Below are 26,820 nucleotides of genomic sequence, written 5' to 3'. Positions count from 1 at the left end.
TGCGTTGAGCAAATCTAAGCATACTGCAAGTGCGTTGAGCACATCTAAGCATACTGCCAGTGCGTTGAGCAAATTTTTGATAAGACATCTTTGTTAGGTGAGTCTCTTTATACTAAAAACAATAACAACTAGATATTTGATCTTAATGTAAGATTAATAACACTTGGTTACACCCCTGTGAAAAATCCAAATTGTATCACCTTACAGCAACTGCATTACTTCTTTGCTTTGAACTTTAAAATAATATCATACATTTACTACTTAAAAAAATGCAGGTCCCACAGTCGGAAGGCAACTCAATACACCTTCTATTACTGATAGGGCTGGGACAGTATGGATTTTTTTCTTACCGCGATATATCGCTGTTGTGTAAATCGAGTTTAAATGGAGAGAATAGAAAAGTGTTACGATTATGACAGTTCTCCCCTCCTCTCAAATGGAATGTTGGAACATTGCGCTCCCCAACACACACGTGAAAGGTCGGGTTTTGTTTAGAAAACCTTAAATCCATGTCATAAGATGGTTCCTCACATTCCACATCACGACATTGCACACTAAGTCCACACATAGGCTACATACGGTATGCAGGCCCATGTTTGACGGATGTTTTCTTTTTTTTCTTGCGGTGATGACAGTGACGAGCTCAGACCCGCGGTAGGCGTTACGTGACCGCGGTGTTGCCCTAATTACTGATATCCAAATCTTTTACTTTGTTTTGATGACAGACTCAATCCTCCTCAGCATGGAGGATACCCGTATTGCCCACATTTCTGGAGATGCTCTGCTGATCTTTATAGACTAAGCTTTTCAACTGAAGGGGTTGTGTTGCTCTATCTCTCTCTTTAACATACCCTTAATAAAAGGTGTTCCACTGGATTCAAGTCAGATGACATACTTGGCCAGGTCACAGTTTTTACTTGTTTTCTTGGTTAGAAAAGTGTGTGTGTGTGTGTGTGTGTGCGTGTGTGTGCGTGCATGTGTGCTTGCGTTTGTGCTTTGGATCATTATCATGCTGGAATATTTATTTTCTGCCAAACTTCTGGATACTATCATCTCGTCTGTCAGCACTTAGGGAAATACACAAGCGTCCATGGTGCCATCTATACATGCCATTTACATTTACATGTATTCATTTGGCAGACACTTTTAGCCAGAGTGACTTACAGCAATAAAATAACATTTAAGCTACAGAGTTACAGCTACAACAATATAATATAGAGACATTTAAGCTACAGTGCAGAGGAGACCTTAGCTAGGATTTACCACTGCATCTGTCAATAGTAGTACTACAGGACATGAGTGCCTACATTTTAAGTACTAGTCAAAGTATGGTAGGCTGAGAAGTGGTGAAAGAGCAGGATGAGGAGAGGAAGAGCATATCAGATGAGTGAGGTTGTCATAAGCGCTGGGAGAAGAGCTATTTTATGTCCACTCAGGAAGCCACATGCCATCACTCTCCCTCCTCCGTCAGAGCTACACTGTTGGAACTATGAGCTCCCTGGTGCAGTCCTGGTCAGGGTCATGCCAAACCTCATCTGCATTTACATGTTTAGGTTTAGCAGACACTTTTATCCAAAGCGACTTACAAATGTCAATTATATTACAAGGGCCATTGTCCTCGGAGCAACTCAGGGTTAAGTGCCTTGGTCAAGGGCACAACGGTGGAAGCCGGGAATTGAACCCTCAACTTTTCAGGCTACTGCGTACTCGCCCAGCTCCTTCGCTGCTACGCCACCACCGCTACCACTGCCTTGGTCTCATCTTTGGCACCAGAGAATGTTTGTGCTTCCAATGTCCACAAGGCTTGTTCTTATCATGTTCTTTAGCAAAGTTTTATTTTGAGGTTTTGTGCTTAAGAGTGTGGTTGGGCGGTGACTCAGGAGGTAGAGGAGTCGAATGGCAACTGCCTGCTGCTGACTAATGACCATGTCAAAGTGTCCTGAGCAAGACACTTAACCCCATGCCCCTGATGTGCAGGTTGGCGCCTTGCATGGCAGCCTCAGACATCAGTGTATGAGAGTGTGTGTGAATGGGTGAATGTGAGGTATGAAATTGTAAAAGGCTTTGAGTGCTGAAAAGAGTAGAAAAGCACTATATAAATGCAGTCCATTTGCCATAAGAGCAGGCAAGGCTTTTCCCTGGACGTTGGGAGTTCTGGGGTTCGCAGGCCATATATTAATCAGGTTCTTGAAACTGGGATTACTGGAATTCACTTTTGTTGCATTGAGTTTCTCCTTTGAGGCCTGTATTTTCTACATAGCCTTTCTTAAGTATTTGTTTTTGGTTGTTCATCAGAGAAAATACACTACTTGTCAATTTGTATGAAATATGCAATTATTGAGCGGTGATACCATTTTCAATATTGTACAGGGTTGTACCCACTTTAATTGTATACGGTACTTTCCCACACATATCATACTGTACTGGAGATACTGTACGTTACTTGAAGTGGGAGCATTTCTACAGCAGCACAGGTCACAGCTCCCTGAACCTACTCCAGAAGACAATAAATAAATGAGTGAGTGTGAGCTGGGCTCGAGTTTGGGTTCAAATGTAATATGGACCCTTGAGTAGCCTAACAGTTGTCAGTCCTAAAGCCTCACATGAATTCACAGCCAACTTTTCCCTTCTACTCCGACTCCGACCCCGACTCCAACCCCAAAAGGTAAAACCGGTCTCCATCAGGCCAGTGGACTGGAACACATCAGAAACCTTATTAAAGAAAGGCTGTGTGTGAGTATGTGTGTGTGTGTGTGTGTGTGTGTGTGTGTGTGTGTGTGTGTGTGTGTGTCTACACAGTCTCAGCACACCACAGAGAGTTGGGATAACAAAGCGAGTGTGGGAGTAAAATATCAGAGGCTGTAACTCTCATTTAGAAAAGATGGATTTGTTGTTGCACACCCTAATTAGGTAAACAAGCATTGCCCTGAGTTACTTCTCTAATCTATGTTTGGCCTTTGCCAACAGCCTGTTAAATAAATCTATGACTGGGAACAGTGTGTTTCAGAGGTGCATTTCAGGTGTGTGTGTGTGTGTGTATATATGTGTGCTTGTTTGTGTGTTGCATGTGTGTAAAGGGTCTGCATGTGTGTGGGTGTGTAATTCTCTAAGTGTGTGTGTGTGTGTGTGTGCATTTGTCTGTGTGTGTGCAAGTCTGTGTTTGTGTGTGTCTCTCTCTGTGTGTATGTGTCTGATGAAAAGGTTCTAGACATTGTTCACATTCGGTGCTGCAGCAGGTCTGGAAACAGCCAGAGAATCTCTGAGTGTGTGTGTGTGTGAATTATTCTAAGTAATTAAGGGTATTTTCACTCATCTGGAAAGCATCAGGAGGTGGAGAGGGCTCTCCAATAAGAACCTCCTGGCCAGTATAAACCGACTGAACGTCTTGGACCCATTAACGAGCCTGTCAGGGCCTGTCTGTCCAAAAGTGAGATGAGAGGAGCCCTGGGCTGGATTCGGACTTACTGGAGCGCTCCGATGATTTATGTCTGGCGTCTCCCAGGTTGTAGGAGACCCTCTTGTTCTCGGTCAGGGAGTCGTCCTTCTCCTCAGCCTCGGCGTCTCCATCTTCCTCTCCGTCCCCGTCCCTGTCGGCGTCCTCGTCCTCGGAGCCCGAGGAGCAGCTGTCGTCCCCACTGCTGGAACCGCTGCCGTAGGCCCCCTGCTGCTTCTTGGGTGTGTGGCTGCTCTCAGGCATGGAGGACAATGCCTGCACATGACAGACAGACAGACACAGACACACAGACAAACACAGACATCGGTAGGCGATGATGATAATTTGGAGGGCTGTGGGGGGTTGTTGTATGGCGGTGATGACGATGGCTGACCGTTACACCCTTCAATTTGCAGAGGCCGTGGAGACTGAAGCGGGGTGAGGGGTGCAGAACAGAGATGAAGTTGGGGGGGACGGAAAAAGAGAGAGAGAGCAAGAGAGAAGATGATAAAGGTGTAGAGAGAGACAGAGAAAGACAGACAGAAGAGTGTAGAGGGGACATATAGGGAGAGAGAGGTTGGGGGGGTAGAGTGAGAGAAGAGAGAGAGACAGAAGAGTGTAGAGGGATGGTATATATATAAAGAGAGAGAGAGAGAGGAGAGAGAGAGGTGAGGAGAGGAGGAGGAGTAGAGTGAGAGAGGAGAGAAAGACAGAAGAGTGTAGAGGGATGGTATATATATAAAGAGAGAGAGAGAGAGGTGAGGAGAGGAGGAGGAGAGGTTTGCTGGAGATGAGCACTATATTGACTGAGTGCAGATTAATGCTGCGATGGAGACATGTTAATTCAGTCCAAACAGCTCCTGAATCTTTAACCTTCATCCAACACTCCCACCTTCCCCTCATGTTATTATTTCTTCCATTACGGCCGTAAAATAGATTAATAAATAAAATTCAAATAAAAATTAATCAAAGTGAACGTCGATTTCACACCCTGGAAGGAGAGCACTGTTAGTATTAATAAGGCATTCACATCTGTTATTCAACGGCTAATTTGGCTTTGCTTTCTTTTCCTGGATTAATGTGCTGAATGTAATCACAGAAACAGACTTACACAATCACTCTGGGACAGATGGGAGGGCGAGGAGAGACGAGGAGAGAAAACGAGAGGAGAGGATGGAGAGAAGACGTGTGGAGAGGATGGAGAGAGTGGAGAAGAGAAGATGGGGAGAGAGAGAGAGAGAGAGAGAGAGAGAGAGAAAAGAAGTCTTCTCATGTCTCGACTTCCGGCACGGCTCTGCCGTTTCCTGATCAAGGCTCCTTGAGTATCAACTCGCCGTCTTTTAAATTACTACTTTTCAGAGGTGCTCTTGATTGGTCCAAACGCTCAATAATCCACCCACGCCAGTGTATCTTTAAGTCATTACCGAGCTCTCCGCAGTCCACGCGGGCTACAAAGACACTAGACAACAGTGACAGCCGCAAATTAATTTAGACGCACACAGAAAAAAAACGTGATTGCTCCCGTGTAGTTAACCTTGTAAGCACTTGACATCGAGGCTGTGGGCCCCCTTGACGCCTCCACCTTTCACTCCCGCTGCTCACACTGCGCTCCACTCTCAACACACTTCACAGGAGGAGGAGTGCGGCTCGACCTCCAGCAACCACAGAAACAACTACAAAGAGAGGAAACGCCATGTGCTGTTACCCAGGGGCTATCTGAAGGCTATCAGCGCACATTCACTCATTCCGCACGCTAGACTAAAACACGCACCCATCTCACCCGCTCGCTCCACTCTCACTTTCCTATTGGCCAACAACGACAACAGAAACCCAGCTCTTCCATTCTATTGGCTGCTGGGTGTAGGGAATGACTAGCCGAGCTGCCTGTGATTGTGACCGCGTATGTGTGAATCTGCCTTGAGTGGAGGCTGTAGTGCAGTGCAGAGCAGAGAAGAGCAGAGCGTTTATCTGAGATCACTGGCTGTTGGGGGCAGGAACGCGTATGTGTGAATCTGCCTTGAGAGGAGGCTGTAGTGCAGTGCAGAGCAGAGAAGAATGAGGCATTATTTATCTTACGTTGTGAGCAAATATGTATAGTGTGTGTATGCATGTGGGTGTGGGTGTGTATAGTATGTGTGTGTGTGTGTGTGTGTGTGTGTGTGTGTGTGTGTGTGTGTGTGTGTGTGTGTGTGTGTGTGTGTGTGTGTGTAATGTGTGTGTGTGTGTGTGTGTGTGTGTGTGACCCATTTTGCCATCAAAAAGGTGAGTCTCACAGGTGAGCAGTTTGCATCCCTGGACAGAGGATGATCTGGTGAAATTCAAATGAAAATGCCATGGGGGCACCCTGAGCATAAGGTATTATTTACCTAAGATCATGAGCTGATGTGAGTATACTGTATGTGTATTTTGTAGGTGTGTGTGTGTGTCTGTGTGTGTGTGTGTTTGTGTGTGCAAAAAGACTAAGAAAGATTTGGTGGCATTCATGTGAAAATGCCATGTATTACCTGAGCGTAGATCTTGAGCTGTTGTGTGTGTGTGTGTGTTTGTGTGTGTGTGTGTGTGTGTGTGTGTGTGTATGCATGCGTGTGTATGTAGAATGACTAGAGGCCTATGATGGCAGATGATTTGGTGGCATGTGTGTGTGAATATGCCATGAGAGTGTGTGTCCAGTGTGAGTGTGTGTCCAGTGTGAGAGTGTGTATCCAGTGTGAGAGTGTGTGTCCAGTGTGAGAGTGTGTAGCGCTTGCTTACCTTGGACCCTCTCTGGCGGGAAGACCTCCCCGTCAGTTTCTCATCGTCCAGCTCACACTGTTCCAGGAGATCCAAGATGTCCTCCTCCTGTAGACACAAACTAATCCCTCTTAGAACACACACACACACACACACACACTGAGAGGGCACTCATCACAGCACACACCTCTTAGGACAAACACAAACACTGGGTATGTTCGAAACGGAAGAGAGCTGCCTGCTGCCTCCCTCTCTACATAGAGAGCTGTCTCACTAGACATGACTTTGGATTAAATGCATCTTTTAAAAATGACCGTAGCACTCTAGAATCTTTGGTTAAAACTATGGTACTGTATGATGTTAGCAAAGGCAGGACATTAAACTATATTAGCTTACATAAGCTAGCAGGCTAACGGTATAAATTAGTTTTACGGGCGGCAGATATATCAGACCAGACGCTAATAATGGTTACAACAATGGCATAATCGGATAGTAAATAGTTTATTTCTCAAATCTACAAATCTAAGCAAAATAAGGTGACACAAATTACATTTTAAAGGGACACCAGGCAAGCCTGAGTGCTTTTTCTACTTAAGCTCCCCTAGCGCCTGTGCGGTCGATACATGTGCGAACCCCCCTTCCGGTCTGGAAGCTCTTTTCCTTTTCTTTGCATCTTCCATCAAGGGTTTTCGCTGCTTCTTTGCCGGCTCTGGCATTATACACACGTTTGCAACAATTGCTAGCTGGGTTTCGTTAGCCTGCCTCTGTGCTGGGGATGCAGGATGTAAACTGATCTCGCGATGTCTGAGACTTTGTGAGACTGAAGGTCGCGGGTAGGATACATAGGATAAGTAGGATAACTTGCGGGATATTCTTCCTACAGAAGGGGCGGGCAAGAGAGTCTTCATTCGCCCTGTAATGAGTCATTTTACCATATACAGACTTACGAAGATGATTAATTAACACAAAAACGTTGCCTGGTGTCCCTTTAAACAGATTCTGCAGCAATAACCGATGTCATCCGCCATATTTGTTTACTTTTAACAGCTGTTTTAGACGTTGCCGCAAGGGATTATGGGTAGGAGGGAGCATGAAGTGTGCATCGATGCTGCCTCCAAAAATGACCGCTATTTGGGAAATCTAAGATATCTTAGAAGGCAGCAAAATTATTTTTTTTTTCGGTTTCGAACCGCACTTGCTCCTGAGCAGCTGAGCAGAAGAGCCTGATCAGCTGGAGACTTCGCTCACTGCCTTGCACAACTGACAGACTGAGAAAGTCATTTGTCCCCAGGGCCATTGAACTGTTCAATGCCTTACTTAAGGGAAGAGGAGAGATAGACTTCTCTGCATAGTCTGTCTGCCTGCCTCTTCACCCCCTCCATGTTTGGTACTGTCTGTCCACTAGCCACTTGTACCACTGTCTTTATGCCTCACTGTTTGCATGCTATATTAGCACATTAGCACATATGCATAACCCCTCCATGCCACAGCCGAACTGTGGCCACACTTATACATTTTCTTAAATAGTTAAATATATAGATATATAGACTGTACTTTACTTTATTTCTGCATTGTTGCACTGTTGACTTACTCATTTGCACTATCACCATGACCACTATCACCATTGCACTACCACCATGACACTCATTCACACAGAGCACCTTAGAGCACCTTACCATACCTTACTATGCACAGAGAATCACAGGCTCAGTCCCTGCCTCAGTCATTGCAAGCGCCTCTGATTTATTAAGTCAATTCTATGTGTAATGTTTTAGAATTGATTTAGATTAAGTGTTATTTTGTATAATTTGTATTTTTGTAATTTGTATTTTAGTATATTTTTATATATTGTATTCTTTATCTTCTACTGTCCTTACTGCTTAGTTGTGTTTTTATATTATATACTTTAATTACTCTTTCTGCTGTTAAAGAATGTGTTTGTGTTGTATGTATGCTGCTGAGACCTTGAATTTCCCCTGGGGATCAATAAAGTATCTATCTATCTATCTATCTCTCTATCTATCTTGCTGCCTCGCTCCCCAGTTAGATATCTTAAAAGGCAGCCGTTTCACCCGTTTCGAACAGACCCACTGAGGTCCAAACACTCTCATTGACAGCCAGGCCAGGTTATCCATTTCACATCATCTGCATATTGTAGTAAATAAAAGCCTAAAATAGTAACACGGACACGACAGCACACTCTTAACAGTAGTCGAAATTAACTTGGTGATGGGATCTCTGCTTCCATGCATGTTCCAACCAAAGTCCAAAAAATAACTATGCCCGTAAAATGTGCAGTTTCTTGACTAAAATGCAAAAACTTCATGCTAGAATACTTGATAATCTAAAGACATCTTGCTTCGAACTGAGATCCACAACTCCTTTCCCATTCTAGAATTAAAGACATTTCCAAAATGCTTTTCAGAGTCTGAGTGTTTCACTGTTTTAATTCTAACAGTGACTTCTAACATACTCCTGCTCTTTTTGTCAACGCAACTGTATGTTAATGTCCAGTGTGTGTACAGACTCTTCCCCTCACACAACCTAGCATATTTATGACTGTCTAGTAAAAGCCAAAATGTCTGTTGCCATCTGAGATCCCATAATGAAATATTTGCCCTCAGATTTCTACTATTAAACACCTCAAAAGAGGCCCTCCTGCGGCCTAGCTTTTGGCAGCCCAGATTTGCCCTCTAATCCTCTCTCTGTTCGCGAGCAGCTTGCCATTGTTAATAAAATCAAGATTAAATGCTGCTGGTGTGAAAAGGCGAGCTGTGGCGAGACAGAGCGCGGGCCGGTACGGTGCGGAACGGCACGGCGCTGTGGCGGGTTTGGCTCGGTCCGGCGCAGCGTGGCGCGGGAGGGAGCACTTATGTCTGAAGAGGCTTTGGTGAGAGGAAAGGTCAGGGGCTAAAGAAGAGCTGGCACGGCCGCGCGTCTGATCACCTGATCCGATACCGCTCTCTGTCCGAGCCCAAGCAGGTCGGCTTCCGCACCACGGGAGCGGGCTCACACGGCCACTGGGCCAGACCCAAATATGGCGCCGCCTCTCGCTGCTATCTCTTGTTCTGGCGTCTGCCAACGTGACAGGAACCACCCCCTTCACACACTTTCTCACTGTCTCACACACACATTCACTCTCTCTCTTTCTCTCTCTCCCTAACACCCCCCCCTCTCTCTCCCTCACACACACACGCACACACACACACACACTCTCTCCCTAACACCCCTCCCCCACTCTACCTCCGACCTTCCCTCTCACACCTCCCCCTCCTGTACAGCAGTCCTTTTCTTCAACCAACAGTGAAGGAACTGCATGTGACTTTAAAGATTTAACGAGCTTTTCAGACTGAAGGTTATTCAGCAAAGTGTTGCGCATCTGCACTCGCTGCATGTAAAAAAAAAGAAAAATGGCTTATTCATATGCCCAGATGCACGTCTCAGCCTTGGAAGACTTCTCCATCTCCCCTTTTTAAAATCAACATCCTGGGGCTCGCAAAAGAAAACACATGGAGCGGATGATAAACTTGAGCAAAATGAGAAAGGCCGCACCTCATCAAAACCGTCCAAGACAAAGACGAGGTCATAAAACATTTAAAGTGTCATTTGTTTTGTACCGGTGTGTGTTTTAGGGGGTTTTGTGTGCAGGTTTTAAAGGGCTTTTATACAAGGACATAGTGAAATAACACACACATAATCTACCCCATTCTCTTTCTCTATGAGAATGTGAATAGAGAAGGAAAGGGAGAGAAAGGTGTGTGTGTGTGTGTGTGTGTGTGTGTGTGTGTGTGTGTGTGTGTGTGTGTGTGTGTGTGAGAGAGAGAGAGAGAGAGAGAGAGAGAGAGAGAGAGAGAGAGAGAGAGACTGCACGACTGAGCACTAAAGGCTGCCGAGTCTCAGGTACATGCCTTCATTCGTTTCAGAGGATTATTCATTTCCTTTTGAAGTGAGGCCGCCCGCCCAGCGAGAAATATCTGAAAGGCAGCTGAGAGGAGGCTTTCATACTTCTCCAAGAGCAGCTTGTCATCTGGGGGGTAAATACGTCTGAGAGAGAGAGAGGGAGGGAGAGAGAGATGGAGGGAGAGAAGGAGGTAGAGAGGGTGGGAGAGAGAGAGAAAGAGAGATGGTGAGAGAGATGGGGGTAGAGAGATGGAATGAGAGAAAGAGGGGGAAAGAGAGAGAGCAACACATGGAGGAAAGAGAAAGAAAGGGGAGGGAAGGGAGGGAAAGAGAGATGGAGGGAGTGAGAGAGGCAGATGGAGGGAAGAGAGAAAAGGGAGAGAATAAGGGAGGTAAAGAGAAAGGGATACAGATGGATGGGGAGGATAGATGGTGAGAAAGAGAGGGGGAGAGAGAATGAGAGATAGATAGAGGGAGAGAAAAGGAGAAGGATGGAGAACGCAAGTGATGGAGCGATATAGAGCAGTGAATAAAAGAGGGAAAAGCAGCAGGAGGACATAAGGGACCAGGGCAGGACCAATCAGGAGACAGAGAGGGAGAGAGAGAGAGAGAGAGAGAGGGAGAGAGGGAGAGAGGGGAAAGAGGGGGAGATGACAAGAAGAGAAAAAAAGACTGTTGATGGGCAAAGCATTTAGAAGGTTATTTTTATGCGTCAGACACATCTTGACTGTTCTTTTAAGTACACTTAAAAGTAAGACATTTTTGTTCTGTGCATTAGTGCATTCTTTAGGCCCAGTGATGTGACAGCTCATGTTAGACATGTGTCTGAAGCTCATGACTTTACTTACCGCTTTGAATGTTTATTCTAAACTCACAGGGGACTAGAACACTATAAACCACTCTTTACATCTTCATACTTCATCTCTACATTCATTTGTTATTTGCTTTCGGCAATCGCACCAAAAATAAACTAATCACATTTGCCAGCCTGACTTCAACAGTGAAGGTGCTGAAAGACTGATTGATTTCATGAGTCTGTGCTAAAGTTCAGTCTTTTGCCAGATGTCTTATCACTTTAACAATCAAGGGATAAACCAAAGTAAACCAACATACGTTAATCCTCCACCTAGACCTATAACATAAAATGGCAGATTACCCACTCCCCACCAGTTACATGTGGATTAAGGTTACACCTTTAGTAGAGATGTTTGGAGATAACCCCAGCCGTGGCTTCCAAACGCTAATGTGCTAATGCTGCTTAGTCTATGAGTGTTTCTGTCGGCTGGTAAAAATAATCTTTTGACTCCTGTCTTGAGCCTGGAGCGTTCTGTAGCTCAGTAATCCTGGCCTCACTAAAAACTCAGTGATACTGGCCTCAGTAAAAACTCTGATACTGGCCTCAGTAGAAGTTCAGCTTGTATAGTGATTCAGTCATTCTTCTGTGGCATTTCCCACTTCAGAACGCAAGAACAGAACAAAGACACGCTGGGTAAACATTTTGCTTGTTCTCAGACGAGTCAAATTCTCCCAAATAAGCGCTATTGGTGATGTACAGTAGAGGCGTGCGGCCCCGCTGTTGCAAGCTGCACTGATAAACTAAGAGACGGAACATAAACACTGGGAAAAGTGTGACACGGCAGAGGTAGATTAGCGCCCATGGAATACAATAGAGCGGATTAGCCTGATTAATGAATTACTGAAGAAACGAGAAGCAGTTCGATTAAATCCTGCACTACAGTAATGTCTTCAAGACTAATGTGTTATCGTCTCATTTTTTCGTTTCTTTCTACAGTCTGTATATGAGTAAACAACATGTTTTCTACAACATGATTAAAATAATCCATCGTTCATTTAATTTATGCATAAACTATCCTTTGGTCACAATCATGGCCATGTTTACTTCTCATCTTCTCCAAACATGAGGTCAGTTCAGTTCCTGTACGAGAGCAGGAACTCAGCACCACTTCACACGTCTCTGTTAGGGGCCTGAAGAACCTTTTGTGTGTGCAGGGACTCGCACAGAGCCCGACACGACCGTAATCATTAATTGTAGTGCAACTTTAAATTCTGCAGGGTCACACAATGCCTTAGAAACTGGGTGACCCCTCTCATATATAATGACTGATGGAAGCCGTAATGACCACATGTGGCGGACTGTCTTTGAACTCGGCACGCGTCTGCGTCTGAAGCCCCCCGTTTAATTTAGCAGAGGGCTAAGTTAGTTAGGAGCCTCCACTAATGAGCGCCCCTAAATCAACTCCTGCTGCTGTGCATTTAGACTATCAGGCTCCTTATTAGTCCCCCGCTGAGAAGGCTTGTTTGGAGGTTACAAACAATAATCCACCTCCACAACAAAGAGCCTCTCCAGTCTCCAGCACAGAGAGGAGCCGGAGGCAGACAGAAGAGCATAGCTATCACGCGGCACTAATATCTACTAATAATGGCGGAGCGTGAGATGAAATACTGGTGACACCCATGTCTGATGAGCTGATATCCTCGTAGAAATAGATGTACAGTACATTACTGTATGTGAGGTGAATATTACTATATGTTATATGTATGTATTACTATATGTGAGAGATAAATGGACATTATATTAATATATAGGATGTCTTTCATTACAAACATTCCAGACCAATACAATGAAAGAACATAGAGTTTAAAGGAGTGACATAGATGGAAACACCAAACAGCAAAGGTGAGTGTTAAGTAGTTTTGTAAACTTGTGGGCATGTTTTATGTGGCAACCAGCCTTGTGTATGTTGGCTTGTACCACAGTTCACCACCTTAGCACAACCTGTGCACTTTAGCCTCAGCACCAAGTGGAGAATTGAGGTTTGGCCATGTCACACTAGTGCCCTGGAATGGAAATTAAAACCAGCCACCAGCCAAGTGTTGGTCAATCATGAATGTAGCTGATAGATTTCAGATAATAACCCCAAATAATGATTTACTAATAAGTGGCTGTTGAATTTGACCATTTATTTGACAGTGGCTGGTGCATATTCACTTTTTAAATAGCTTATTTCCAATCCAGCGGTAGCCGCAGGCCAAGCCACGCCACAGCCAGGCTAAGCCAGTTACTATGGATAGTCAGCGAGAGTGGACCAGGCCCTATTGCAGCAGACTCAGATCTATTCCATCTGGGACAGCCCAGGGAGGTCCACTCGCTCTCTCTCTCTCTCTCTCTCTCTCTTTCTTTCTTTCTTCCCCCTATCTCTCAATTTCATTTATGCCCTGGAGAGCGGAGTGCTCCATGAACAACCCTGTTAAACAGAGAGGCGCCAGAGAAGGGCTCTCCCATGGGACTGACGACTAGGGCAGAGCCGGCCCAGAGCCAGGCCAGATCTGGTTTGGAGTCAGCGGGCGACTATAGCAGAGGTTATTGGTACGCATCCAAGCCTCACCTGTAGTTCCCCAAGCCTCACCTGTAGTTCCCCAGGTGCCGTTTCTCGTACTCCTCCCGGGAGATCTGCTTCCGGACCTGGACCAGACGCTCTTTCTGAGGCGAGAACAAGATGAAAGAGGAAACATTAAGAGGAATAAAACATCTCAAGTGCAAACATTTCATCCAGTCAGCGGTGCCTTTCCTGAAAGTGGTCAATGAACAACTACCTGCGTTAGAAATGTATTCTAGAAATGCATTCCAGAGGATTCGCAGGCTTTTATCAAATTTTAGGGAGCGAGCAGACTACTTAAAACAAAAGTTGCATGGATAAACAGTCTATGCAGTCTCAACATTCGTTCAATACCCATGACCTTTCATGAGTCTAACAGATTTAAAAAACGCATTCCCATTTTAACACATAAAACAGCGCAATTGTGCCGAGGTCAGCCGGTCAACTAGCAGGAGACTTGGTGGCGTAGTGCCTATTACCATCACCAATCTCCGCTGAATGTTCCCCTGCACCTACTCGTACATCCTGACCATCCCCTGCTGAGTCATACAGAGGATGCATTACAGCATACCTTTACCCTAGCTGACAGAAAAGACTAATAAAATAGTCAAACAAACACTTTATGGTTCAATGCCTCTCACCTGGTTTAGAAGCTGGAGCCAAAACTGCAATAACTAAGCTCATGAATAATAGAATAGACTTATTGTCCTGGGTGAGGCCCGTGTGGACCAAGAGGCACTCAGGTGTCGAGATTCGAAGTTATGACAGCCTGCTAAATAGGGTTCCACTGACATCATTGATCTGGTGACAAACTCACTTGGCCAAACTCATTCTAATTCTGATTCTCTTTTGTTTTCAGTGTTGTTTTTGTTTGTTTTTTTGTTTGTTTGTTTGTTTTGGTGAATCATCTGTTACAAACTTATAAAAACTGTACAATTTCCGTAAGATATTGTTATGTGTTATCATCAGTCATGAGTATGTATCTTTAGAAAAACTGTGCTTTTTGCTGTGTGTCCTATGCGTCTTGTGTGGGAATAGCACCAGAGATGCTCAGATGAGTAATTATCTGTCACTTTCATGGATGGGGTTGAAGAGTTCTCTTTTTAGCTGTCATATGTTTTTTTTCTCCTCCGTTTACCTCCTGATGATTTTCTGGCTCAGCACCCACATCGCAAAACAGGATGTTCTTAACGTGGCTAAAAATGGCCTTCTAGAATTAATGGGATTCATGGGCCCACTGTGAACACTTAGTGAACACACAACAAACTCTGTAAAACACTCTGCAACTCTGCATAATAATAAGAAGAAGAAAAAGAAGATCAATACATTGCAACTGCAAGCTGTAAATTCTATGAAATAAAGTATATTTGTCTAGTTTCAAGTTTTGGCAATACCCTTTGCATGTAACTTCTGAACTTCAAACTAAATACATATAGACAGGGAATTGTTTCCTCTAAAACTATGGAGGACTACCTTGAGTGTTTGGGTGCTGGTATCCAATAAAAAAAAAAAAAAGATATTCTTTACTTTTGAATATTTTAACAACAAGCAAAAACAGCATTGCAGAAGCCTGCTTTGTCAAAGTGAGAGACAGGACCTTAAATGATCTGTGAATGCCTTTCGAATGCTCTAAATGATGCAATACACAGTCATAGCACTACAATACAGTGTCGTCAGCGGTCTCTCCGGAGTATTTCCAATAGTAAGGTTGGGTCAATACAAAATACCCCAACACTATCAATGCAACTTGCTTATATGCTACATAACCACTGCTACAACGTCTAGAAAGCTGCAACGTATTTGTGCACAAATTTATCATTGTCGCCAAAACACTACCTACCCTTCTAGTTTAGTTTGTATTTATTGTTTGTTTCTCTGTCTGATTCCTCACAGTACGCTGTGCAGATCTTGGCAAAAATCAATAAATAATTGCCTGTGAAAGAATAAAAAAAGGAGGCGATGTCCACTCAGCTGGTCATCTGTGAAGCGTACCAGTTCCTCTCTCCTGCGCTCCAGGGTGCGCCTCTGCCGCTCGCGCTCCGAGGAGACGGACGAGAGCCTCTTCATGGACCCCTGGCCGTAGAGACGCCGCTGGGCCTCTGCCTTCTGCTGAGCCAGGTTACGCCTCTTATCGCTCGCCCTGATTGCCACGGCACACGCACACACACACAAACACACACACACACACACACACAGAGGCAACGGTGAGTGTGAAATACATGGAAGCTTCTGAGCAAGGTGAGTTTTTTTTTTTTGGTTTGTTTTTGACAGGAGGAGGTCGAGGGGAAAAAAGACAGAAAGCCCACTGACCCTTCAAATTTGCAGCTGCACTGTGGGAGCAAAGGCTAGGAAGTGCCCGGGGTTTCTGGGGAGCACTCCTGTGTCCACATCCATTTTTTCCTTCTTTTTTTTTTTTTTTTGAAAACTCTTACTGTGCTAAGACCTCACCAAATACAGTGCTATTGATCTTAAAGGTGTCCACACTATTCACTGGATAATCTTGACTGGGCAAAGGTAAAATACTTCCCTTCTCTCTGAAAAAAAAAATCTGCCAAAGGACAGAATTTACTAAGCGTACAACTGACAATCTATTCCTAGGTTGTACTGGAGTGATTTGAAATGCAGTGGATTAACCTTTAAGACTGGTTACCACTGGTTAACCAACACACTTTGCTTCCATATGGCCATGGTTACACTTATATCAGGAACAACAGCATGAAAATAAGGAAAATATGCAGTCACATAAAATATGCCACTGATAAAGACAGACCACGCACCTTTAAATTTGTCTGATAACAAGGGTCTGCAAGGTGTGTGAGCAACATTTCATATGAACTTCACACTCAGAGAGTGTTACAAACAGTTTGTCAGAGATAAGACTGTAGATATGTGTTTAATAAAAAAATAAATATGAAATCGAAGCATTCTAAAATATAATTCCTAGACTGTATGCACTAATAGTATTTTCTGTGTAAGTGGTCATTGTAAATTATCAATTATCTTCACTAAATTAAATCAGATCAAATGTTTTCCTGTCAAATTACTGTAATCTTTAACTTGTTAGTAAAATACATGTTAATGTCCTCATCGTCTTTCTAATACGCTCTCTCTGGTGTTGTCAGCTCCTCCTTGGAGAACTACAGTAATTACGCATCCTGCTTTATGACCCAGTCCAGTTGTATTACGACTTGCTTTCTTACAGGTGGGAAACAATGACGTGGATTTCACCTCTGCCAGTCACGATAAGTCACACCAGTGAGTCAGTCTAAACTCCGCCCTGTCGCATGCGCCAAACGTGCGGGGAGCCATAACTGAGCTACTCTTGCCATGGTGAGTTCTCTGTGTGGTGGTTACGGCATGTAAAAAAAAGTCAGTTTGCAGAGTAAAAATAACTCACAAAGTTAAAACACACAGTTTCTCACAATGACAGAAAAAAAGAAATCCACCATGCAAGACTTCCAAATGTTCTCTCCCACCGTATCTCTGCACACAATAACAGAAAGAAGATCTACAAACATCAAAAAGGTTTCAAAGTTTCTGTTGTGAGATGAGGGAATCAATAGTGTGTGAAACATTAAACAGCCTTAGCCATCTCAGGGTTGAATATGTGCTTTTTGTTTAATTCCGCAGTCCTCCTTGTAAGGGGGCTCGGGAGGCTGTGTCTGATGATTCCAGAGAAATCAAACCGAGGGCAACACTACTATGCTGCAGTGCACTACAGCGGCTCCTGAGCCTACCTGATGTTGAGCAGTTTCAGGGCATTGAGCAGGGCCCCCTTCTTCACATCATGATCAATCCTCTGATCGGTGCTGAAGCTCGGAGCACGATTGATCTGCAACAAAGCACAAGAGAATAGTGTTCATTCCGTATAATACCATTTCAAACACATTCCTTAGAAGCACTGGCATTTTCTCCCATTGTTGTTATCATGAATAGAGTCTTTTCTTTGTCATCTTTGACCTAGTAGCCCATATCCTGTCCCGTCGAAGGGCAGCCGTCTGGTCAACATACCCGCATCCATGCCAGTCACAAGACGAAGCTCCGTTGTTACAGCTTGTTGCTACCCCCCCCCAAGCTAAAACCAAACACAATAGGCCACTTCGGACGCTTCGAAGATACAACCTCTATGCATCCCCTTGACAAAAACACAGTAGAACATGAAGAACCTTGCCAGTATCAGGGCTGAATCTGGACTTTGCCGAGCTGTACATTTTTTAACAGACTGTACCCATGAGTGCAAGCGAACTAAGCTGTACAGTACAGCACTCAGCTTCTGAAAAGAGATCTACTGAATAGGCTGTGATGGCTGCCCTCAAACTCAACAATGACAACATTTCTTTTGGGGGGGTTAAGAGTTGTCAAGGAACCTGAATGCGGGTACCAAGTGTTATTTGTAACATGCCAGAAATCAATTCCGTCTCCTGCCGCTCTTCATGGTCCAGGAGCCGTTAAAAGCAACAAAAGAGGTAAAGGAGGAGGAGGCCTGGCTGAATGTCTTCCTGCTGGACGGCTTAAACCACAGCAGCAGTAGCAGCGCTAAAGACGGGATCAGATATCAGAGCCGGGCTGGAGAAGATAACACCTATTCTCCGGAGTGAGTGAGACACACCACACAACCAGTAATTTGACCTTTCAAGTGAGTTAGGGTTAGCACAACAAAACATCTCCAGCTAACTTCCTTTCATTAAAGACTACAGACACCTCTTTTTTTTCCATGCTTGATTAAGGTCAGTAAAAAAAGTCAGTTTTAGGTCAGTTTTAAAAAAACTAATAATATTACTAAACATATTAAAGATTTATTTCTATTAGGGGAAAGTACTTTTACTTGTAACAAAAAGCATTTCCCAAGAAAGAATAAGACATTGCTACTGTGCTTGACAAAAAAAAAAAAAACGTGTACAAGTTGGTCTTGGTTGGTCGGTTGTCGAAGTCGGTTCCGGCCAGCGGGTCATTAAAGCCCGCCGGGGGCCGAGCGGCGTGTCTCTGGGGGGGGGGCGTCCCGGCGAAATCTAGCCTCCCCCAGCTGGATGCTAATCCCCAACATAAAGGTGCCTACTGATGTGTGGGCGGCTTAGGAGGGAGGGAGCCGAAAGATAATATTTACATCACAAGCAAGCAGCGCAGGGGTGAGTGAGGCGCCCCACGATGGCAACTGTGGACTACATCAATGAGTATTACTGTACTGGCTGTAACCTAGCAGGCCGCATAACCCCCCACCCCACCCCACCCATCCACCAAAGTCTTTGACCATGGCTTTAGGAGGTGCACTGATACCCAGTAAGAGCTGAAGAGCTGTCCTGCAGATGGCTTGGCCCAGTGCACTGACACAACACACTCAAACACACACACACACACACACACACACACACACACACACACACACACACACACACACAAACTCACAACCACACAACCACACACACACAACCATCCACTCACACACACACACACAACCATCCACTCACACACACACACACAGACACACACACACACACACACACACACACACACACACACACACACACACACACACACACACACACACACACACACACACACACACACACACACACACAGACACACACACACACACAGAGAAGGTGGGAAAAATGTAACAAAGAGGGCCTCTTTAATGTTGTCTAACACAAGAGTACCCTGAGTTATAGTGTCAGGCATTTAACAGTGGGAATTGTTCTCCCCACACACACACACACACACCACATTTTTTTTAGCAGTGCTTTCAGTCTATGGAGAGAGCACTTATCTCACTCTCTCAAATTCAACTCATCCCTCCATGGGGACAAGAGGGGAGAGGGGAGAAAAGGGAGAGAGGAGAGGAGAGAGAAGAGGGGAGAGGAGAGAGAGAGGAGAGGAAAGAGAGGGGAGGTGGGAGGAGACAGATCACCATTTTTAATTCCCACACCTCTCACAAATAATAAACATCACAAAAAAACAGAGTTGGCTGAAGTAAAGATAATGCTGTTCCGCTGCATAATCCTCAGGGTATTTCAGCATTTTTTTTTCTCTCTTTCTTTCTTTTCACTTTCCTTGGTGATTTGTGGTGTCAATCTGTCATTGGCCAAGGCCTGAGATGGATGGGAAGTCAGCGGAGCTGGTTTTGCACTGAGGAAGTCCTGGCGGTGTGGGTCTAATGAACACCCACAGGCCCTAAAGCCTCCCCAGTGGGCTACCTACGTGTCTCTGGGACGCCCTTAAAGACGGGACATGAAGGGCCATTCAATAAAAATGTCAAGTGAAAAGAAAACACTTTCTGATTAGACCTATTCCCCCTTTCAAAATTAAAAAAAGAAAAGAGAGAAAGATGATGTGTACATGTGTACATGTTCATAATGTAATAGTGTAAGTGTCAAGTGAAAACAAAACCTTTTTACCCCTTCCTCTTTAAAAAAAAAAAAAAAAATATTAATCTGTGCATGTGTGTTAATGTTCATAAATTAATAGCATAGGTTTTTTTGCAATGCATTGATCTAGTCACCCAATTCTTCCATCATCTATTCACTTCGCCATATCTACTATTTTTTGCATGTGATTAAAGTTGCAATTCATAAATAATATACGAACAGATCCATAGGTGCATTAAGGTCCATAGTGAATACAGTCAGGCCTGCAATCAGCTTCCAACAAATCCCACATTTGGTTTGAATTTACTTTGATGTGCTAGTGCTCTAACGATCTTCATTACTGCGCTTAGAGCTCCAGCAGAAAGGCAAACGAGTGCAGAGTCCAGGAACAGCAGTAAGGACTTCTGATGAGGCGACAGGAGCCGCAGACGCACACACAACCCAGTTGAAAAACATGATGGGACACTCGCTGAAGTATGTAACGCATCCATTGTTAGAGAGAAGTTAAATTTAAAATCATTTTTGCACAGACAATCAATGTACATCTACACACACACATACACACACATACATACATATATATATATATACATACAGAAATTGTTTTGCTTTTTTCTTATTACACAAAAATGTTGACATTGTAAAAAAACAAATGCTGTTCTTTCCGGTTCAGAAATGACCGAGAGGCTCCAGGGTATTAGCTCAAGTGCTTCCAAAACAAAGCGAAGCCAAACAAACAGGGCAGAGCAGAGCAGAGCAGAGCGGAGCGTGGCGGTGGTATAGCACAGCATGCCGCTACGCACCGCTAACCCTCGTCTCCAGTTTCCCATCATTATCAATCACTTTGCCAGGCCTTTGTTGCATTTGTGCTGGCTAATTCAGCCTCCGAAACACAATACCGCTCCCAGGGTGCACTGGGGCTGAGGATTGGGCCGACCCGCACCACTACTACCAGCACCTTCTGAAGTCGCCTGAGGATCTCACACACACATGGACACGATACACACACACACACACACACACACACACACACACACACACACACAACACAAACATACAAGTACATACATACACACACACAAACACACACACAAGCACACAGAGCCTTTTTTTGAAGTACTGCTGTGTGCTCAATGATGGCACATGGGCTGGACAGAATGGCTAATTACTCCACGCAACAGACAGAGGAATGTTTATTCTGAGCATTATTGCATGAGAATGCCGTGGTAACAATGTAACATAGTTCTACAAAGACAGATAGAGACAGACAAGCATATAGATCACTGTTTGCAATAAATCCTCTTCGCTAGAAGGACCTCTAAAAGATAAATAGTGCCACCTAGAGGAGAGCACTAGTGTAGCTTTCAGAACTGCAGGATAAAGCATTGCAATGCAGGCCAATACCTGTGTCACTAAATGTCTGTCTCTATACTGTACATATTAACAATAACAATCAATGATATTTACAAACAAGTATCACTTAAGTTTACAATAACAATCAATGATATTTACAAATCATCAATATTTTGCTTATACTGTGTATCACTAAGCCCCTGACTTGAACTTTTTGGAATAAAAGCAGTTAAAAAAAGTGGTGCAGAAAAATATATTCTATACAGCTATATGTTAAGTGTTGAAACTGAAATCACATTTATGTAATGTGAGACGATAGCATAGCATCCCAATAAAAATGCTAATTTATGAACTCTGCTTTTGTGGCCCTCAAGCTTCACTGGTGTTAGAGGATTTTTTATGTATAAAACCACAGGCTACACATGACATCAAGGTGTGTGGTTGTATATATCTGGAATTCACTGTGTGTGTGTGTGTGTGTGTGTGTGTGTGTGGGTGTGCGAGTGTGTGGGTGACCGTTGCTTCGGACAGTCTCTTGGAAGATCAAACAGGGGTGTGTGAGTGCGGGATGAAAGGGTCCAGTTTGTAAAGGGGCCTGTTTGTTTACGCTTCCTGGTGCTCGCTACGTCCGCTCATGGAGGGGGAGGACGAGAGCAGCTCTGGCTGTGCTGCTGAGTTTCCGGAAAGAGCCGCCACACTCGTCTAGAAACAGCCGGGGGTAGGGTAGGGGAGGGGAGGAGGGAGGGAAGATCTGACCACCTCTGCGGGTGAGTGTAGTCTGAACGATGTAACTGTTCCAGAAACATAGGCGCCCCTGCAACCACTGCCACTTTCATCTCTAATCATACAACACTCCCACCCGACGACACCAGTTCCGCCAGCACATCACACACAAACACACACACGCACACACACACACACACACACACAAACACTCCCACCCACCTACCCACCCACACACACACAAACACGCACACACACACACATGCACGCACATGAACACCACAAACATAAACACTCACAGACACAAGTTGTACATGCACAAATGACTTACCTTCAATTACACAACAGACATCATACACATACAATAAAACACACCAGTACAAATGTGTACACTCACACCCACACGACACACACCCACACAACCACATAACATAACATAGCATAATATAATATAACATAATATAGCATAACATATAACATAAACACAAAAGAAGGCACCATTATGGTGTTGCAGAAAACCCAACGAAAACCCATCAAGAAGTGAGCACCTACAGTCAGCCCTCATGGGAATGAACATTGTGTACCATTGTGTATCATTGTGCATTTTCTCTAAAAATAAGGGAACGAAGGGAACGTTCGGCTGCACACGCCTGTGAAACGCTCTCCCTGAAAACAGACCACTGCATATATTTATATCCATATGCAATGACTTCCTGGGGCAAGGGGCTGTTTTAAAGTGAAGTAGAGAAAAAAAGAATGAGAGTAAAAAAACCAAGAAAATAGCACAGTGAGGGAGGAAAAAGAGAGAAGGTGGAGTGGCTGAAAAGTGAGCAGCTCTCTCTTCAGGACACTAATTATTGTATCAGCTCGCGAGCACTTGTTCTTTTCATTTGGAAAACCAGCTGTTCTTTTTTTGTCAAAATCCGAAAACAAAGAGTAAACTCGTCTGTAATGAGCACGAACTCCGCAAGTGGTCCAGGAGGCAGTGAAGCTCGGGAGGAGAAAACCCACCACGAATTCATAAAAACAATAAATATTCTCGCAGCAAGAGCTCGAGCAGGACAGACATGCGCATCATTTAAAGGGGCAGTTTGCATGTAGATTCTTTCTCTCTCTCACTGTGTGCCCTGCATATTTGCCTGTCGCCTGCTTTTACATTATTCGTCATGCTAGCTTAACAACTCCAGTGTGACCAGCTCCTGGAAAGAGTTGAGAAACAAAAAATAAATAAATAAATAAATAAATAAATAAAAAAAAAAGACCAGAGGGCCCGGGGGCAGTGATATCAGCGTGTTACACCACTAGATTTTCCTAATGGGTAGGAGCTCTCTGGAAGGTTCTAGCTGACCCCTTTGGTTCCTATGCAACAACCGCTCTAATCAGTAGGCAGCTCTGCAATTAGCATTCCAACTGCAGGCTGTCACATCAGAGCATTACACACACACACACACACACACACACACACACACACAGATTGAATGTGCTGCAGACGACACCAAGATGATGTTCAGGGGACCTAATGAAAGTAAGGTTTCTAGGGTTACACTGTGTGTGTGTGTGTGTCTGTGTGTGTGTATATATGTGTGTGTGGGGGGAGGACTAGCTTGTTTTGAATGTCAATAGGAGGCGAAACTGGTGTTGAAAGCCCAGTGAATTAAGATAAGCATCGCACAAAAGATTCTCCTTTTTCTCTGTGCGTGGACACAATACCTTCGTCCAGTGACAGAGTCTCTTATCAGCCCACCACCTCTTCAGGATCTCTCCTCTTTCTGTCTCACTCTCTCCCTCCTTCTCTCTCTGTTTCACGGTCGCGATTCTTCGTGTGTTTATTCATGAGAATATTGCTGCTGATTTCCAACCTTTCTGTGCCTGTCACAACGATCTCGGAGTGTGTTTGCGTGTCTGTGGTCCCTACACATGCCTGAGTCAGTGTTTCCCATACATTGACTTATTTGTGGCGGCCCACCACAATATCAACATTGACCACCACACAATGATTTTCCAGGTTGCACTCAATTGTGCTTAAATCTGGTTAGCATCATAACCACACTGTGCTAATTTGTTAAAAACTTTTGTATTTAAAGTTAATTCTGCAAACCAACCACCACAAATGAAATTCAATTCTGTGGGAAACACTGTGAGTGTTGTTTTCTTAGCTACCTGGGTCAAAAACACAACACACACACACACGTTTCATCCTGCCTTTTTCGAACGCATTTTTGCTAGATCTCATTTTCTCAATGTTTCCTTTAAAATAAATAAACGATCACATGTAATTTGGGGGGGGGGGGGTAGACACGAAAAAACAACTTACACATATATATATATATATATATATATATATATATATATATATATATATATATATGTATTAAAAAAAATACACACACAACAGTAGAAGTGTAGCGAGATGTGAGCCTGTGATCACTGCTTGATGTCTCAATACACCCACATGGAGGTAGAGAGGGGGAGAGGACTTCACATCTGGAGATGGAATTGAACTCCAATGAACAAACATCAGAATTTATCAAATGTTTCATATCCGGTAACGTTATCTCTATAGATCAAACCTTCCCAAAAATTCAAGTTACGCAGAAAGGGCCTAAATATACAATAGTTTTAAAAAAATATCGGAATTTAAAAAAATAAACTACATTAAATATAGGCAGATATGAAGCAGTAAAGATCAAGTTTTGATGAGGCAAACCCTGCAGTCGAGCTTTCAGAAATGGCACCTGACTAATCATTTGAATTCATCTATAAATGATTGCTTCCGCAAATGAAGCGTGAAACAGCAACAGATTTTTTTTGCTCCTGTGTGGGGGACTTGAAAAGGATGTTAATTGATGGGAGTTATGGCAGGTTGCTCAGAGCACTAAGGGGATCATTACCAACGGAGTGTAAAAACGGCATCTACGGCTGTTTGCATTCTATCACACGCACAAGCTGCGGAACAGCCAGAGGAATCGTGGCACGGCACGGCACGGCAGACTCCGTCAGCATCAAGGCAGCACGTTAGACCTGTCTTCTAGCAATCACTGGGAGAAAAACAAAACACCCACCGAATACAGGGGTCCATGTGAAACCAAGACAGAACTAAAATATCTACGAAAACATAAATTATTTTACAGTTTGGGCTTAAAATAAAACAAAACAAAAATAATAAAGATTTATTTTGGTTTCTGCGGTGGTGAAAACAAATGATCCTACGGTCGTTTTACATAGCAGAATCAATTTGTGGGAGAACAGAAAGACGCTGGAGAGAGAGACAGAGAAGGGAAGAGAGAGAGAGAGAGAGAGAGTAAAAGAGAGAGAGTAAAAGAAAAAGAAAAAGCCCAGCACTTTGGGTTAGCTAAAGGATTTAGGTCATGCTTTAACTGGCTGACATCAGGCGGCGAGCTGCCTGGAAAAGCTGGTGTGGATCGTTCAGCAGCGACAGACAATCATGGAGAGGAAAGAGGAGAGAGGGGGAGAACGAGAGACGCATTCCTGGGGTGGCTGGCTGGCCAACCTGCAGACTGACCTACATTTCCTGCACGACTCAGGGAGCACAGCTCTCCACTGGCAAGGGCCCTCACCAAAATCAGCTTCTGGATCTACTGGCAGGGGTGCGAGTGTGTGTGTGTGTGTGTGTGTGTGTGTGTTGTTTAAGTGCACATTTGTATAGTTTATGTATGTGTGTGTGTGTGTGTGTGTGTGTGTGTGTGTGTGTGTGTGTGTGTGTGTGTGTGTGTAGTTGTTTAAGTGCACATTTGTATAGTTTATGTATGTGTGTGTGTGTGTGTGTGTGTGTGTGTGTGTGTGTGTGTGTGTGTGTGTAATATGCCATCTTTTCCTAAGTTTATTAACACTGCCATTTTGGGCCAACCACTGGCAATTTGAAAAGTGCCAGACAAACTTGAGCTACTCACAGAGAAAGAATAACATTACACACAAGGGCCAGGGTCTGCTCTGTATTTCAGTCACTCAAACCCCATAATTCACTGCAACGCAACCAGACCAATGTTTACAAATGACCACCACCAGCCACGGCGATGGTGGATGTTTGCGTGTTTGGCTGGCAAAACTTTAAGCACAACTTGCCAGATGTCATGGCTCAAACTGCCCTGACATAACAAAGACATCATCATTACTCTCCCGAATAAGAGATGGCTCCAAAAACATGACCCATATTTCAATCCCCATTTTAGAAGATTTCAGGGCTTTTTTTTTTTATAGAAAATGTGAATGAGTAGAATTTGTTTATTTATTCATGGTTCCAAAAGTGTTTTTTTATTCTGTGCACATACCTCTAACAGCCAGGGCTTGAGCTTGCGATCGAGGATGATGTCGAAGCCAAGCATCTCGAAGCAGACACTGTCGCTCCCTGGTGGCTGTCCAGGGCGGCACATGCGATAGGCATGCAGGACGTGAGGCTCGGCCACTATTAGCGTTTTCACCACCAGTTCCTTTAAGATAGGGAAGAGAAAGTAACATTTACTACACACATATATTTAAAGTGAGATTTACTACATATTTAAAGACAGAGAAGAGAGGAGAGAAGAAGGGAAGAAGAAATAGTGTGTGAGAAAGACCTGAAGAAGAAAGAAGATAAGGACAAAGAAGAAAAGGAGGAGGAAGAACAAAAAAACAAGAGAAAAAAGAAGACAAAAAAAGACAAAGAAGAAGAGGAAGAAGAAGAAGAAGAAGAAGAAGAAGAAGAAGAAGAAGAAGAGGAGGAGGAAGAGAGAGCGAGTGTAATCAGCCCAATATTTCCGTCAGCCCATTTGAGTTCCAGCGGCCCCATCCCTCTCTGCGCTGATTGCTGCGGCCGATAGCGGCTCCCTGGCTCTGGGCATCTGTTATGTCTCGCTGTCTGTCTGTGTGTGTGGGCCCTGCAAACACACTGTGCATCGCCCGGCCTAGCGTGCGCATTGAATAA

At 44.1% G+C, this 26,820-nt stretch overlaps 1 protein-coding gene across 2 annotated transcripts in view; it reads right to left on the bottom strand.

Moving 5' to 3' along the window:
- The window catches only part of ttll7 (tubulin tyrosine ligase-like family, member 7), a 62,031-nt gene that overhangs the window by 14,698 nt on the left and 20,513 nt on the right, over nucleotides 1-26,820 (bottom strand). For both annotated transcript variants that reach the window (XM_048253040.1, XM_048253041.1), the window contains exons 9-15: nucleotides 26,189-26,347; nucleotides 17,199-17,293; nucleotides 15,454-15,601; nucleotides 13,492-13,565; nucleotides 10,072-10,207; nucleotides 6,185-6,271; nucleotides 3,466-3,709 (exon numbers count right to left, since the gene is read on the bottom strand). In XM_048253040.1, the coding sequence (XP_048108997.1) occupies nucleotides 3,466-3,709; nucleotides 6,185-6,271; nucleotides 10,072-10,207; nucleotides 13,492-13,565; nucleotides 15,454-15,601; nucleotides 17,199-17,293; nucleotides 26,189-26,347 (943 nt within the window). The remainder of the gene's footprint in view (nucleotides 1-3,465; nucleotides 3,710-6,184; nucleotides 6,272-10,071; nucleotides 10,208-13,491; nucleotides 13,566-15,453; nucleotides 15,602-17,198; nucleotides 17,294-26,188; nucleotides 26,348-26,820) is intronic.

Source organism: Alosa alosa, chromosome 9 (genome assembly GCF_017589495.1).
Source record: "Alosa alosa isolate M-15738 ecotype Scorff River chromosome 9, AALO_Geno_1.1, whole genome shotgun sequence".
NCBI classification, from domain to species: Eukaryota; Metazoa; Chordata; class Actinopteri; order Clupeiformes; family Clupeidae; genus Alosa; species Alosa alosa.
Note: the sequence above shows the minus strand (reverse complement) of the source record. Positions and strands in the feature narration are given on the sequence as shown.